Below are 15,179 nucleotides of genomic sequence, written 5' to 3'. Positions count from 1 at the left end.
GGGGAGCCGGGGCCCCACACATCTCTGCACATCTGTCTCTGGCTCCTTTTAGAGGAAGCAAATTGTGTTCTGGGCTCTGGAAGCAAATCGTGTCCTCCTCGTCCCCGCAGGCAGAACTGGGATTAGCACGGAAGCCTTTCCATTTAGTCCCTGTAATTAAGATAGACACTCAACTAAAGGCGGCGGGTGGAATGTGATGGACAGGAGGAGGCTGGTCCTGCAGTGTGCAAATACTCGTCTTTCTTTTTCCGCCCCCCCATGCCTCCTGTTCTCCTGTCATCAATCTCCTGTTGCTAAATGTGCAGCCGCAGAGCGGGTTCCCAGGCAAACGTCCCTCTGATCGGCTTTGACAGACCTAATTAAGCAGGAGTAGTGATGACCATGTCCCGCACTCCTGTGCATTGCAGTTCCAACTGAATATCCTTCACCATGACATTGACAACTGAAACGAACCTGATGGTTGAGATCTGGCTGGCCCGAGGGGGGGATGCTGCATGCTCCCATCCCATGTACCTGCCTCTCCCATCATCACCCATGGGCTTGGGCCTCCAATTCATCCTTTGCAACCTCTGCCACCTCTGCTCTTCTAAATACCTGTGATGTGGGACACTTAGTGCCAATAACTGAGCTCAGGGAAGAATCTGCCAGGAGGCATAGTCTCTTATGCCTTTAATAAATGCATATAATCTTTGTTTCGCTTAATAATGCAATAGTGCGAAGGTTTATATATAAAGGGAGGGTGTCTGTTCTGGGATGTTTGATATTAGAGAAGGTGGAGGAGCTCTGATGAAACTTCCACGTCAGCGTGTGTTTGTGTTTGCTGCTGAGTCCCCAGGTGAAACACCCGTAGGTGAGATACGGATGCAACATGCGCCAGTCTCTCTGTCTTTTAACCCTCTCTCTTCCTTGGGTAAATGATGATGTTCCCTGTTCCATGTTCAACTCCCCACTCAATTCATCTTTTTTATTGACTCAAGCAGAAAGTCAATGTTTTCTTCATCTGCCATTTGCGTAGATGGCAGCCAGTTTGGTTCAGCTGGAACAAAAATGTATGCACCGGGGTTCAGTGCTGGATTTTTCTCCCTTTTTCTTTAAAAATAAAAGCTGATTATCCTTTTTTTTTTTTTTTCTGAACACACCTGGCCCTGGACACAGCTTGGCATGTGTTATGGCTGCAGGGCAAGGCTAAAATTGTACAGCAATTACCCCGCAAATAGAAGAGCCGGGGGGAAGCTTGGGGGTCAGCTCATTACAGGCGGGTGTTGCTGCGGCCGGGGCTGCCAGCTCCCTCCTCCTGGGTGCTGTTTGTTTGTGAAACCTTGGCCTTGGGAGGTTTCATGTGCATTTGAAGCTCTGTCTCTTCCTCAGAAGTTCGAAAGCGATGCTTTGCAGCCGTCACGTGGATCAGAGATTTTTGTCACCATGCCATGGGCTCGCAGGGGCTGTGGTTTGCAATGTGGGGGTGACACCGGCTTGCTCGTGTCTCCACTGGAGTATTTGTGTGACTGCAAAGCAGGAAAAGGTCATTGAAGTGCACTGAAGAAGGATACCCCCACAGATCTAAATACAGCTTCTGCCCCAAAGAGTTTGCACGTTGAGGACGGCGTGTGGCTGCTTGGAGGTCTGTCCAGGCAGCACCTGCTGATGTGGTGGCAAGCGGGGTATGGAGCATGTGGCATCTTTTCAGGGGAGATACAAAACAACCCCTTTGGGCAGTGTGGGAGCAGTTTTAGGCCACAACCAAGGTGATCTAATGGGTTGTGGTCACCACGCAGGGTGGTCCTGGCGTTCCATCAGTCACCCTGTGCCAACGGAGGCATCTCTCTGATCCTGGGCTGAGCTTGTTCAGGGATTTAAACCAGCAGAAACCCCTCTCTTTCTCTGTGGTAGGAAATAATTTGTTCTCCGATGCCCACATCTCCAGTGAAATGGGTCCCTACCAAAGGCGGTGGCAGAACAGGGGTGCTCCTCACCTCTGGAGACCAACTCATGGAGGTGGCATACTCGAAGGGCTCAGTGACTATCCGGGTTACCAAGGAGGGTGCTGCCCTGTGACAAACCTGGCTATGCTCCAAGGGGTTGCTAATGGATGTTGGGCACCTTGGAAAACACAATCTGCATTGGGTGCCTAGATAAGAGCTGAGTCCTTTTAAAAAACCTGCCCACATGGACAGAAAATACTTATGCAAATCTCTCCCCAGGTGTAAAATTAATTGGATTCCAGCTTCAAAGACTACTTTTGGAAATGAGCTGTAAATAATCTAGTTGTGCCTCAGTTCCTCTGTCTGCGGACATTCACCTGGCTTTTTCAAAGCCAACGAGCATTGCTGATAGAAGGTGCTATATATAGCAGCAAAGCTATGCATATATGTATACGTATGCTAAATGCATCCCTAGTAATGGACTCAGGTGTGTGGTGTTTTCTAAAATACATCTTATGGGTTTGGTTTTTCAGAAAGCTCTAGTTTTGCTTCACAGGGGCTCTTATCCCTCTCTCTATGCAGCCGTATGTATCCCCATGCTGGAGGATGCTGCTCGCCTGGTGCCATGGCTGGGACGCAACGTGCTCAGTTCCCCAGGTCTTTGGGGACCTTGTGGTCCCTGCGATGTGGGGAGGTTGCTGAAGGTCACCCAGCTGTGTGGCTTTCAGGGAGGTTCAGCTGGGTTGGAGCTTTATTGCAGAGCCTGGTGTTGCTCCTGGAGCTGCACAGCAATGCTGAGCTGTTGCAGTGTTACGGGACTCCCTTCTCCATGGGCTGTCGTGTCTCTGGTGAGTATCTGAGCATCTCATCAGGACAGGGATCTCCAGCCCTGACACTTATCCCTGCTCATGCAGAGATGCCTGATTCCCGGCACCTGGTTTCCCAAGGGCTTGACACTGTTCCCAGTGGATCGATAGGAGCATCTGTGAAAAATCAGCACATAGATGTCTGATCCTGCAACCCTCGCCGTTTCCTATTTAGCTAATCTAATTCTATTGGCGTTTCTAAAGCGCTTATCACCACCGCATTTAAGTGCTTTATACGTATCTTGAAAAAACCCCAATTGCTGGGTAATGAGAGCGGTCGAGTCTGGGATGTGGCTGGTGCTGGTGCCTGGGCGCAGCCAAACAACAGGCTGAAGGATCATCCCGCCTCTCCCAGTTTCCCTGCAAAGTGCAACTTTTCCTGAAATTCCTCTTGAATTGCTACAAAGTCAGATCCGTAAGAGACCACTAGAACAGAAAACTTGCCCAAAATACACTCGAAAGCCGTAGAAGAGAAGGAAAACCCTAGTGACTCATTCATACCTAAGCAGATGCTGAAGGCTGAGCCCCCAACTGGGATTTTCCAGCTCGCCATTGCAAAATGCTCATGATCACCATGGGCAGATGCAGCTCCCTGTGCTGGCTACATCCTCAGTGCCTGTGGGACACTGCGGGTCACCTTTCCCTCCCTGGGGCTGGGGACAAGCTGTTCATGGGGAGCTGTGCCACCCCGGGGATATGTGCTGGGGTCCTTTCAGCTTCTCTCTGCTTTTCTGGCCCCTCCGAGGTCCCCCCAGCAAGGAAATTCCCAATTTGTAGGCAGGGAAAGCAGGGTGGAGAGATGGGAACTGCCACAGCCAAGCTCTCTTTTGAGCTAGAATGCATGTATGTTTTAAATGGGAAACATCCTTTAGCTCATCCCAGGCTCGTCCCTTTGGGATGACGAACGAGCGGTGACCTGACATCTTGGTTTGCTGATTATTTTGAAAGGTGAAGACAAGGGCGAGGTGGCTGGATGCTCAGTTCCTCCCTGGCATCTGATCGGGTCTGTGTGTCAGGAGCGGATACGGGTGAGGTAGTGAGGACGTGGCCAGAGCTCATCACGGCGGTGAAATTAATGACGTTTTTCGTCATGCCACATAGTGTCTATGTGAATCTGTGTTATATTTCAATCAACCCAGGCAGGGCTGCAGTCTCTGCCTGGTACCGGGGTGGTCTGACCCATCTCATGATGTTTTCAGCCTTTAATAATTTAAGATGAGAGATCCCAAACCTTCTGTCGAGGCTTTTGCTCGATTGCTTGTTTTTTCTACGATTTCTTTTTCTCCCCCAGGCAAAACTGTTGCGGAGGATTGAGGCAGGCGTTTTGCAGAGGGTCTCTCTTTTACAGGTGCAGAACTGCCTTAATTTGGCCAACTTAAAAGCGCTTTTGAAAAACATGAATCGCTGCACGTGGCGTGAAGTCTTGTTTGATTTTAGCAGCGAGAGCCGGTAGCAATCCTCCGTGCCCGAGCACGGCCGAGCATCCCTGCTCCACAGCATTGACCGAGGGCGAGTCTGGGTCTAGCGGGGGAGGGAAACTGTGGAAATAGAGGAGAGGAATGGGTTATAAGAGAGGATGAGGATAGTGAGCAGGCATGAAGGCGACTGCCCAGGCAGTTTTGCCCCAAGGATTGCTCTGCCCTCCAAAGGCTGAACGGTGCTGCGTCCTGCAACTGCCGTTAAAAAATGTCGTATTTTCCAGTCTGAACACCTTTCCCTTCCTCCCTGCCCTGAATAAAACCCCCATGAGGCTTCTCTTTAGCAAATATTACCAAGTTTGTAAAACTCTAAAGCCGCGAGGTGCCAGGGTTAGTTTGCTGTGCAGCCTTCAGGCAGCCCCTCTGTGCATATGCATTATGAAACTGTCTTTAATGGTGTGATCATATCCAAGTTTTTCACCTTTGCCTCGCTCAGCACAGCTGATGTACCTGCTCTGGGAACGATCTGCATTAATATGGAGCTGTAAAAACTTCAACCGAAGTCAATGAGAGCTGTGCTTTGAGCAGGGGAAGTGCCATTTAATGCTAAGCACTCTGAAAAATCAAGTCCAAATGTCTCAAATTTGGTTCATGTAATGTAGTGGATGTTTTTTACATTACCGTTTCTGGGCCTTAGCTCCCCATCTGTAAAACGGGGATGGTAACAAGGAGACTGGGAACTTAATCCATTTATTGGTTGTAAAACATTGCTGATTTCTGGTGTTGAGCAAAGAATCAGAAACCCATGAGGAACTGAGTAATTGTACATACACAGCAGTGTCTGAGTACAATAGAGTAGGAGATACACATCCTCCAACAAAGGGAAAACAAGATACTGAGAAGCTGCAGGTGAAGTTGTTTTTAGGGTGCAGAGAAGTCTGCGGATGTTGATAGGTACCTAGGGGTGGGGTTTGGGATGCCTGCATGCTGAGCTCCAGATTGTTTCAGGCACCCGGACACCTGGTTACAGCTCAGCACCATCACCTTTGGTGTCAGGGGGAGACAGGTCCTGCAGATAACCCTCCTGTGTGTGGTCTTGCAATCAACACCTTCAATCAAAGTGCATAATTTCCAGACACTGAATTAAGGTTGCCTTGGCAACTTTAGTTCTCACATTTTTTTTAAGTTTTGTGTGTGTGACATTGTAGCCTTTCTAATTTCCTTTAATATACTTTTTCTGAGTGCTCAGACCTGTGTGTCCCCACGTTGGGTGGCAGCGGATGCCTGACAGACTTTGATGTCCCATCAGCTCTGTAGCGCCCGTTTGCTGCTGTGGGCTTTCCTCAGACACTTGCTCTGGGTCCGTGTTGCACAGCTGATGTTCTGCAGGATCCCTTTGCCGGTGGAGATCCCACCATCCAAGCAGAGACAGCCTGGACATGGCCTTAGAAGTATTTTGGGTGCTCTATCCCAGCACCCTGCAGAAGGTCTCTCCAGCAGCACCAGCGGATGGGCTGGTTGTTATCACCGTGTTACCTCTGGGCATATCAAACACCCCTCCAGTGGCTGGTTTTCACTTCTAAATTTAAGCCAGAAATGCATTTATAACTTCACTATTTTGAAATGAATGTTTTGAGAGGATGGGGTGAAAGGAATTGCTGGGCAAACGGAGCTAGTAAAAATACTAATTAGCATAGAGAAATCATTTGATAATTTTCATTTATGTATTTTTTAATTATGCTTTGCTGCCTTTACTGATAACCCCGGCGCCAATAGTGTGATCCGTTTTGCTAGATAAACATACGACTTTGTGAGTTAATTAGTGCACAATTACTCTCAATTAATACATACTACTACTACTGATTCCGTGTTGAACAAGCAGATTCCACTGCTATTAACTGTTTAAATTATTAATATTTGGAGCTGCCTAGAACCCCTCATCAAAAGGCTTTATTGGTAATTCCAGGGGTGTGAAGGTCCAAGGTGGCTCCTCAGTGAGCCTGGAGCTTTCTGTTCCTGGTGGTCTAAAAGTTACTTTTTAAATTCTTTAAATTATTAAGATGTTGAAACTGTGCTTTTCCCGTGCTTCTTGTTTGCTGCAGTTTTTTGAACTTATAAGAATTCACATTCTAAAGCTTTTCTGTGCAGCTGAAGTTTGGAGGAGCAGTGTAGGGAAGGGGACAGGTCAGGCTCATCTCATAACTTTGCATGCTTCATGGGTAAATAACTTAACTAGAGTTAATAAAAGTGAATTAGGTATGTCTGGCTCTGGCTGGTGATATGGTTGGCAGAGGGAAATGGATTCCTTTGAAGCTGAAAACATTAGCTGGGACATTAGGAGCGGTTGTGGTAATAGCAACAGGGAGACGATGTTCTGCTTGTCTTAAATAACTGCAGAACGGGATGGTGGGGACATGAGCGGGGATGCAGTGGGGTGGGGGGTCCCAGTGAGCCCCCACATCCCCCAGGACATGTATGCATGTGATGGGCTTTCCCAGCTCGCTTTTATTCCAGCATGGTCCGTTTTGCTTTGCTGTAATTAAATCTCTGGCCCTTCTGGTTGCTGAGGTGTGAGCTTCAAAACACTCCGGCAGAGCGATGGTTTTATTCAATCTCTAGCAAATTATTGAAGCGTGGTGGGGAATTTTTCACACTTTCAACCTCAGGGTTTTTGGGAGAGAGTTTTTGCAAGTGTTTATTGTAGTATTACCACAAGAAGTGAGACTACCTGGAAAATATATAGTAAGCAGCTCATCAGCAGTGGTGTGTCAGCGTAACTCCATTGAAATGCCTTCGCCGTCATCACTTTAAGGGTGATTTCTCCCAATTTAGGACCTGCGTGATGGTTTTTCTTGAAACCTTCCAGCACTGTTACGTTGGCTGAAAAGTGTTTGTGGGTGCACTGGGACGGAAACTCATTTTTCTGCATAAAATAACAAATGCGTGCCATACACACACATCTTCAGGCACCACACTAAGAAACCTGTTTGAAGATATGGTCTTCAGCATACCAAAGTTTCAGATTGTGAAGTCCCTTGGTTAGAAGCTGCCATCAACTTGTTGGGTCCTCCAATGTTGGGGCTGGAAATTAACTTTTCCAGAGCATCCCAGCTTGGTCAGTGCATGGAGGTACTTGCTTGGGAAACTGCTCAGGGCTCGGTGCTGCATTAACTACAGATGCAGTAAATGCTGTAGCGGGTGCAGGAGGAGGAAACAGTCTCTTGTTGCAGGCAGAATAAAGAAGAAAACAGTTGAAATCCTGGAAAAAATATACCCCTCGGTCTTTAAATTGGAGACCACTTTTCTGAAATGACCATAGATTCATCGTAATTTGGGAGTATAGCGGCATGGTCCTGTGAGCAGAAAAGCTGAGCCGGTGGTGCAATCAAACCAGGTTGGAATTGTGCTGAGCGTGGGAAGTGCTAAAAGTACTAAAAATAATTTTGAAAGCGTCTCCTGTTGGACATCCAACAGTGGTGAGCACCTTTATTCCTGATCTCTTGTTGCCTTGGCTTCCCATCTTAAGCGTTAAAAAAAATACCTGGTGTAGAGAAACTGTGAGAATAAATGAAGGTTTGTGAGATGCTGGGGGTGCTGAGTGTGGGTTCCCAGGGGAAGGGCTGGCTCTGCCAGGGAATGGCACATGCTGGGAGCAGGTCTGGGTCATGGTTGATGGCACCTCGAGGTCCCCAGGGACCTGCAGCTGGGGTCACATCCCTGCGTGCTGGTCAGATCCCGACAATTCACTGACCGCTGGGCTTTGCAGATGTCATTTGTATTTTATTGGCCATATGTAATGCCTGTATAAAAATGTGCTTATGCACTTTGCACACACCCTCAGCTGGGATGCACGTGTCGATCGGGCAGGCAGGGCCCTTGTGCCCATTTCTGTGATGAATTTTGCTGGGCATTGCACGAACACGCTGAGCAATTCCCAGCCTTACCACAGCCAAGTGCTGCAGTGTAGGAAGCCGGGGACGAAGGACTGGGTTAACTTTGCTTCTGCTGCGATCTGTAATTCCCTGTCCAATTTGGTATTCAAGCTTGCAGCTGAGAGCACCTACCCCTCCCGACCCGCCGTCTTCCACCCAGCATTTGCAATTTCTGGCTGGTGAAGAAGTTTCCAGGCAGAGCAGGGGCAGAATCGTTTGCACAGCAAAAAAAGCTCATGCAGGTCCCACTTCCACCGATTCCATTAATATCTTTGAGGCGTTTACTCTGCAACTCGAGGAAGAGTTCGGCAACCTCGCTAATGATTTCAGTGCTGGCGGGATTAGCGGAGGAAGGTGGGGGTTTAGTGGAGGAAAAGATGTGAGGGAGAAGAGAAAAGGAGCGGAGGAAGATAGGAGTGGAATAGGTGAGAACACAGGTGATGCTCGGAGCATTTACTGGGGAGGAAACAACCAACTGTAACAAGTCTGGGGACTCCTCAGAGGTATTATTCCCCAAACTGAGCATCCAGCTCCTCCTGGAAACTGCCCTGGAGGGATGGGTGCTCGGCTTGAGCTTTTGGGGCTGTAACAGGGACTGGAAGGGGCAGTCACAGCTCCCACGTGAGCATCCACGGGGCAGAGGGTGAGTGTCCCTCTGGGTAGAGCCAGCTCTGGGTGAGATGACCTGATGGGACAGAGAAGAAGGGTGAAAGGCAGGGGATGTCCAGGTTTAACACCTGGCTGGGCATAATGGGAAAAGGGAGCAAATTCTGCACAGGGGACACCTCTCTGCTGGGCTCTCAGCAATGGGGAGACCAACCCTTTCTCAAGCCTCGCAGCACAGTAGAAGATTTGTGGCCAGAGCTGGTCAAAATTGCTCAGGCAAGCAGCTGTTGGGCCAAAAATGCAGAATGTGGGTGTTGCTCTGCACTGTTTCACAAGTGCATCAGCTGCAAAGATCCCTGTTGACCGGGGTTTTGCTGATGGGAGTGGGAAGCAGCGTGAGGTGCTGGACACAAGACATCCTGGCTGGGCTGTGTTGGGGCGTTTTGGGTTCCTGTTCTGTACTGGTCCCTCCCTTGGGGTGAAGCTGCAGGTGACACAGCATCACGCCTTCTGCTGCTGGTGTGCCCTGACTCTAGAAACTCATGAACCTCAAATCTTCACTCTGATCCCTCTCCAAACACAGTTTGGGGAGCAGATGGTGGAGCTGCACTGGCTTAGTCCCCAGCTCGCATATTTTTCTTTGTTTTGCTCAGCAATGGTTAACTTTGTAAGACACTGAAGTCTTTAACCATTAGCAGGCAATAAGAAGGGGCAGCTGAGTTGGATAACACCCGCTAATCCCCTTCCAGGATGAGCTGGAGAGAAGAGCCACTGCAAAGCTCAGGAGCTTATGCTGAGCTGAGTGCTTTGGAGGCTTTGAGAATTGCCTGGTGTTGGTATTTCATGAATAAATAACCCCCAGTGATATTTGTCACTGAATCTGTTTCATTAATGAGGGCCTAGAACAAAGTGGGAGGATGGAAAGAAGTATTTTCAAGGGAATTGAGGCGAATGTGGGTGATGGGAGGTGGCTGGGTGAGGATGGGTGCTGGTCTGCACCCAGGCTGGTGGAGAGCCCTGCTGTTGTGCATTGCACTGACTGTTTGTGGCAATAGAAAACGTTAAAAACTGGGCTTTTGCTGAAGCTGTGTGTCATCAGTGGGTGCTGGTGGAGAGGGGAGTGCATTTCATTCATAAGCGTATCATCTGTGTGTCTGCGTGTGTCTTTGGGAGGGCTGGAGAGTTATAGAAAGAGCCTGCGTGTGTGTTCATAGGCATGCCTGTGCTTATGGAGAGAATCGGACACCAGAAGTCAGGTCCCTTGCTCCAAAATGCCCTTTTTGAGAGGACCTAGCATCTGTTTCAAGGTGGTGAGGAATTGCCCTGTTTGATCCCTGTGGTTTCGGTCCCTGGGTCCATCCAGGGCCACCGGCAGCTTCTCCCAACTCATGGGTCTCACTGCAGAGCCCTTCTTCTTCATCCTGCTGTGTCAGCAGGGACCTCGGGTCACTCAGAGAATTTCAACACAGATAGATGGAGAAGAGGAGAAAAGAGCTGTTCTTTTGCAGACAGGTCATTACTGCAGGGAACGTGATTCATCCATCAGGGCTGGTCTAACCTGGCGTGCTCAGGCAGTGAGGGGCGACAGCTGTCCCCTGCGGGCACCGTGCGGTGGTGACCCAGATGCTGTCATCGCTTCTCTAGTGTCCCCTGCCTTGTTGGCACTGCAGGCTCTCCAGGGCTGGCTCTGGGATTCGGAGCTGCAGTCCCATACAGCAGGCAGGGAGGGATGAGCAGGGGTCACCGCCGGAGCCGTGTGGCTTGAAAATCATCTGCTCCATCCCATTGTCACTGTGGGAGGCAAGTAATTAATTATTGCTCTTTACCCCCTAAAATTAAATGGAGCTGCTGGGGCTGGCAGTGCCAAAGGCTCAGCTCTGCCTGCGCTGAGCTCGGCTCTGCTGGCCCCTCCGGAGGCAGACGAAAGCCAAATTTGCTCCTAGCTCGCTCCGAGCACTCCGCCAGCCCTCTCATCTGCTGACATCCTCCCGTCAGGGCGCCGTGTTGAAGTGATGCTGCTCTAGTCTCACGACGGCCAGTTCAGAAGTGATCTGGCTGAGCAGCCTCTCTCTGTCTGCAGGCAGCAGTGTCACCCCGCTCCTCTCGCAGGTGACATTTGAACACTTTGCTCTGGCTCTGCTTCCCCACCTTCAAGCGAGGTTAATATTTTAATATGCTTAATGGCTCATTCCGGCTCGGCAGCCCCTGCCCGTGCTTTGTCGAGGGTCATCCATTACGCCAGGCATGATTTCGGAGAGCGAGGTTCCTGCTCCCATCCTCTGCACTCTCGAGGGCAGAAGGTCGCCTTGTGCTTCCAGCTTTTAATTAAAACCATGACGAGCTGCCCTTGCCAACCCCAGTCCTGGAGCGTGGCTGTGGGATGAGACGGCTTCTCCCAGCATCTCTCCAGAGCTGCCCAACCTAGGCTGCAGCCCCAGGGTCTCCTGTCCACCACCCAGGGCAGCTGTAGCTCCTCACCTTCTCCCCCCAGGGACACGGGAGCTGTGGGAGAGGCTGGTTGGTTGGTGGCCAAACAGAAAAGCCAAGAGGGAGGATGGGGACACGGTTCTCCTTGCAGTCCACCTACGATGAGAAACCCCTTGGGAGGAGCAGATGGGGCTGAGCTTTCTGGTGGGTGGTGGAGGAGTTGTCATCATTTGTTTCTTCTTTTTTTTTTTTTTTAATAATTCTCCCTACGTTAATAAACAGTAGTTTTGGTTAGTAAATAACATGCCCTTTCTCTCCTCGTATCTCTCCAGCAGAAATATGTGCTCTGATCTAATATATTCTGCCTTTCTCACTCCCTCACTGCAGAGGAGCTGCAAATTCTGGTGGGAACAGAGTGCTAATAGAAAAGGGGCTCTAAAGATGTTTGAAACATGACCAAGAAAGGACAGAGGGAGATTTAGCTCCAAATATGCTGGAAAATCTAGGAGAGGGGCCAAGAGAAGGGGGAATATCAGAAGTGTGATTGCCAAGAGGGAAAAGCTAATTGGGAAGCATTAATTGGGGGGGAAAGGGGCAGCACAAACATGAATTTGTGACACGGGACGGTGATGCAGCTGAGGACACTGATGGGCACGGAGCTGCCCCGGGGCTGGGGACTTGTCCATCCCAACCCACGGGACCTGCCAATTTACCAGTTCTTGCTGGTTTTAGGGTGTTTTCCTTGTTGAAAGTTCCAGCTTCTGGAATCCTGTGATCGCCTGGAAATCTGAAATCTGCAAAATCACGACTTCACTACTGCATAGGGCTTTATTTCTTTGGATTTGGTCTCTAAGTAGTTTCTGGCTCTCAGGTCTGCAGGGAAAAGCTCGATTACACCCTAAAGGCTCAGAAAGCAGAAGGCAAATTTACGGGGAGGGGGAACAACCCAGTGACTGATTTATTTTTAAAATCTCATAATTTTTATGCCAATCTCATTCTATAGGTTTTTTTAATGCCTGACTCATGATTTTTCCGAGCGTTTGGTGCTGGCAGGGCTGTGAGTGCGACACCGTGTGTGCGCAGGGGCCTCGCTGACAGATAACGCGATGCTGTGGTCCTCAAGGGCTGGCGAATATTCCTCTAATGCTGTTTCATTGCCAAGCACACGGTTTTCAAATTAAAAACCCTCCAAAAAAGGGAGACTAACCTGGAATTTGAGTTGTTACGTGGCTTTTTAGGTGCTGATGGAAGTGTGGGGGAGATGCTAAAGGGGAATAAACCACCCTGTGACTGCTGGCATTGCCTCGGGGGATATTTTAAGGTCAGAGGGGTCAGCATTTATTTGCAGCCCCCTGTGGATAAAGATCTAATAAACAGCCCGTGGAGGTCAAGTCCGTTGCCATCAGTGACTTGTTCTGTGACCTTGGGTAAATCACTTTGTCTCTCTCCTGTCGATGAGAGGGTGACCGGATCTGTTGCCCAGGATGGGTTGCAGGTATCAGTTAATATTATAAAGTGTGCTTTGAAGATGAGTAGTACCTTGGAGATGCTTAAAGCTTTTGACGAGCATCTGTGTTCCCTTTGACGGAACCCAGCAGAAAGCAAAGTGCCTGAATACTTTGTCACAGCCCAAATCCGCTGTGTGCGCAGCTCGGAGAGGCAGCACTGGGAGCTTCTCCAGGCTTTCTGTTGCTGTTGGATTTGGGGGCATTTATGCTGCTTTACTTGCTTAAGAGAGGGATGTCACAGTGCGGCCGTGCCTGAGGCTTTGCGAGCTGGAGCGGTGTGTCCCCTGCTCCTGGTCCCCTGTCACCAAGCACAGGGATGAGCCTCTGCATCTGCATCCCAGCAAGCAAAGCCAAGTTCCACATGGCTTTGAAGCTGTGGCAGTGTCCCCAGGCGATGGACAAGGTGTTTGTCCCAGCTGTGAAATGTTCAGGAGTTTCACTGTTGTGGATTCGCTGTTGTCCAGTAGAAGCTTGGATTGACACACAACTGCATGCTGCTAATAAAGTATCTTTTAGTTGCCAGTTTGAGGAAAATGGTATATAGTATCTTTGAAACCCCATAAGTGGTTCATTTTCATCAAGGATCAGATGTTATGCAGCAGATTTACTTTATGTAGCTTGATCACAAAGCCTTAATTTTCTAGGGAGGCCTCCTTTGCCTCACTTTTGCTAACCAAAACGCTGTGATTTTGCCTGAGCAGCTTTCTTCGTGGATCGTCCTGCCCATACCATGTGCCACCAGCTCCCTGCCAGCCCTAACGGTGCCTTTTCTCTCCAAGGGAAGAAGCGATGCTGTCCACCTACTTTGAAACCATCAATGACTTGCTCTCCTCCTTCGGGCCGGTCCGAGATTGCTCCCGCAACAATGGTGGCTGCACCCGCAACTTCAAGTGCGTTTCGGATCGCAAGGTGGACTCGACGGGCTGCGTGGTAGGTCTCCCGGGGCTGGTGTGTGTTTTGGGGACAAGCCAGAGGGGACATTGCCCACTACCTCTCTGGGGAAGTGGCCACAGGGATGTGTGTGCTGGCGGTGGGTTCCTCCCAACCCTGGGGCCCTCATGGCAGATCACAAATGCCGTAGGGACCGCGGGGAAGGAGCCCGGGGGCTCAGATGAGCAAAAGAAAAATGCTTGAGGCTGATGGTTGTTTTCCTGCTTGTCAGGAAAGCCTGGGCTACAGCAGCTGCACTTTTTCTCCTGTCTTGTGCCTCTCAGCGTGGGATAAAGATGAAACGTCTCCCCATCCTCTCCTGCTCTGCACCCCTCAGAGTTTTTATTTGTTTCTCAATGTGCTCACATCTTGCCAGAAAACCAGAATCCCAGGTTTGCCATCTCCCCTCCAGGAGACTCTGACCCCAGTTGTGGACAGAGGCTCTGAATCACTGCCAGCTATTGATGCACAGAGGGGTTTTGCTGTTTATCCACATGGGCTGCAGTGGAGCTCAGCACCTCTCCCAGCTCTGACACATCTCCCCTTGACAGCGAAGTCACCACTTCCCTGTGTGTGGAGCTTGTGCAAGTCTGGTACCACGCAGAGATGCGGGGGCACAGCCTTGGGAAACTGGGGTAACCTGGAGCACCGCTTCTTATCTGTCTGTTGTAGGAGCTGGGCAGTAGTTGGTTACCCTGAGGCGGTCTAGAGCTCCTCACCTGCTCCTCTTGCCCTGCAAACACACACCTGAAGCTCCCCAAACCGCTCTGCCCCTTCCCTCTTGCCGCAGGCAGAGCCCCCGTCACCCCACCCCTCCCATCTCCGCAGAGGAGGGAGTTAAGTGTCTCTTTATTTATTGAAGATGTTTATACGCGGCAGCAGGAAAGGTCAGGCTGGAGCGGTGCCGTCCCGGGGGTGGCGTTTTCATTATCCCTTTCTCCAGTTGCTTGTTAAGGCCATTTAGCGCGACAGCCTGATGTGTCACCAGCAGCACCTGGTGCCACCCCCCCTTGCCGCTCCTCTCTGTTTCCTCCTTTCCTTTCCCACTGTCATTTTCTTTTGTTCCTTTTTTCAGTGAGTTCTCATCTTTTAGGGGTTTTTCCTCATTTTTTTGGGTATTATTTTGCTCTGAACACAAACATGCCTCCCAGACACTGTCAGAAGCAATCGAGACTCCAGTCATCCCGTGCCGCTGGGAAGACGTGCCTTTTTTAAAAAGTCAGGATATATTAGGATAGAAATTATCAATTAATTACAGGCCTAGCGCTCACCACGCTGGCATGTGGAGAGGCAGAAATTGAAAACTCTGTCACTCGGGGCTTTATGGAAAGAGAACAAACTGTGTACAGCGGCTGGCAGGGGGGAGGGTGGGAGCAACTGCCCTGGGGAGCATCCCCTACCCGAGAGGTGACACATGGGGATCTTGAGGCCTCATCCTTCTCCTCTTCTCCTCCTTTTCTCCCCACTGCAGGAGTGTGGGGCTGCTCTGACCTCTCCACAGCCCTGACTCATGGGATGAAGCCCCCCCAGCTCCTCATCCCAGCTGCAGCATGAGGACAGCAGAGCTGAG

The 15,179-nt window shown here is 50.0% G+C and overlaps 1 protein-coding gene across 2 annotated transcripts in view; it reads left to right on the top strand.

Annotated features, from left to right (window-relative positions):
- Positions 1-15,179, top strand: part of ASTN2 (astrotactin 2) — a 312,197-nt gene that overhangs the window by 153,040 nt on the left and 143,978 nt on the right. For both annotated transcript variants that reach the window (XM_065853591.2, XM_071817431.1), the window contains exon 11: positions 13,459-13,609. In XM_065853591.2, the coding sequence (XP_065709663.1) occupies positions 13,459-13,609 (151 nt within the window). The remainder of the gene's footprint in view (positions 1-13,458; positions 13,610-15,179) is intronic.

The sequence above is a fragment of the Patagioenas fasciata genome, chromosome 20, assembly GCF_037038585.1.
Source record: "Patagioenas fasciata isolate bPatFas1 chromosome 20, bPatFas1.hap1, whole genome shotgun sequence".
Lineage (NCBI taxonomy): Eukaryota > Metazoa > Chordata > Aves > Columbiformes > Columbidae > Patagioenas > Patagioenas fasciata.
Note: the sequence above shows the minus strand (reverse complement) of the source record. Positions and strands in the feature narration are given on the sequence as shown.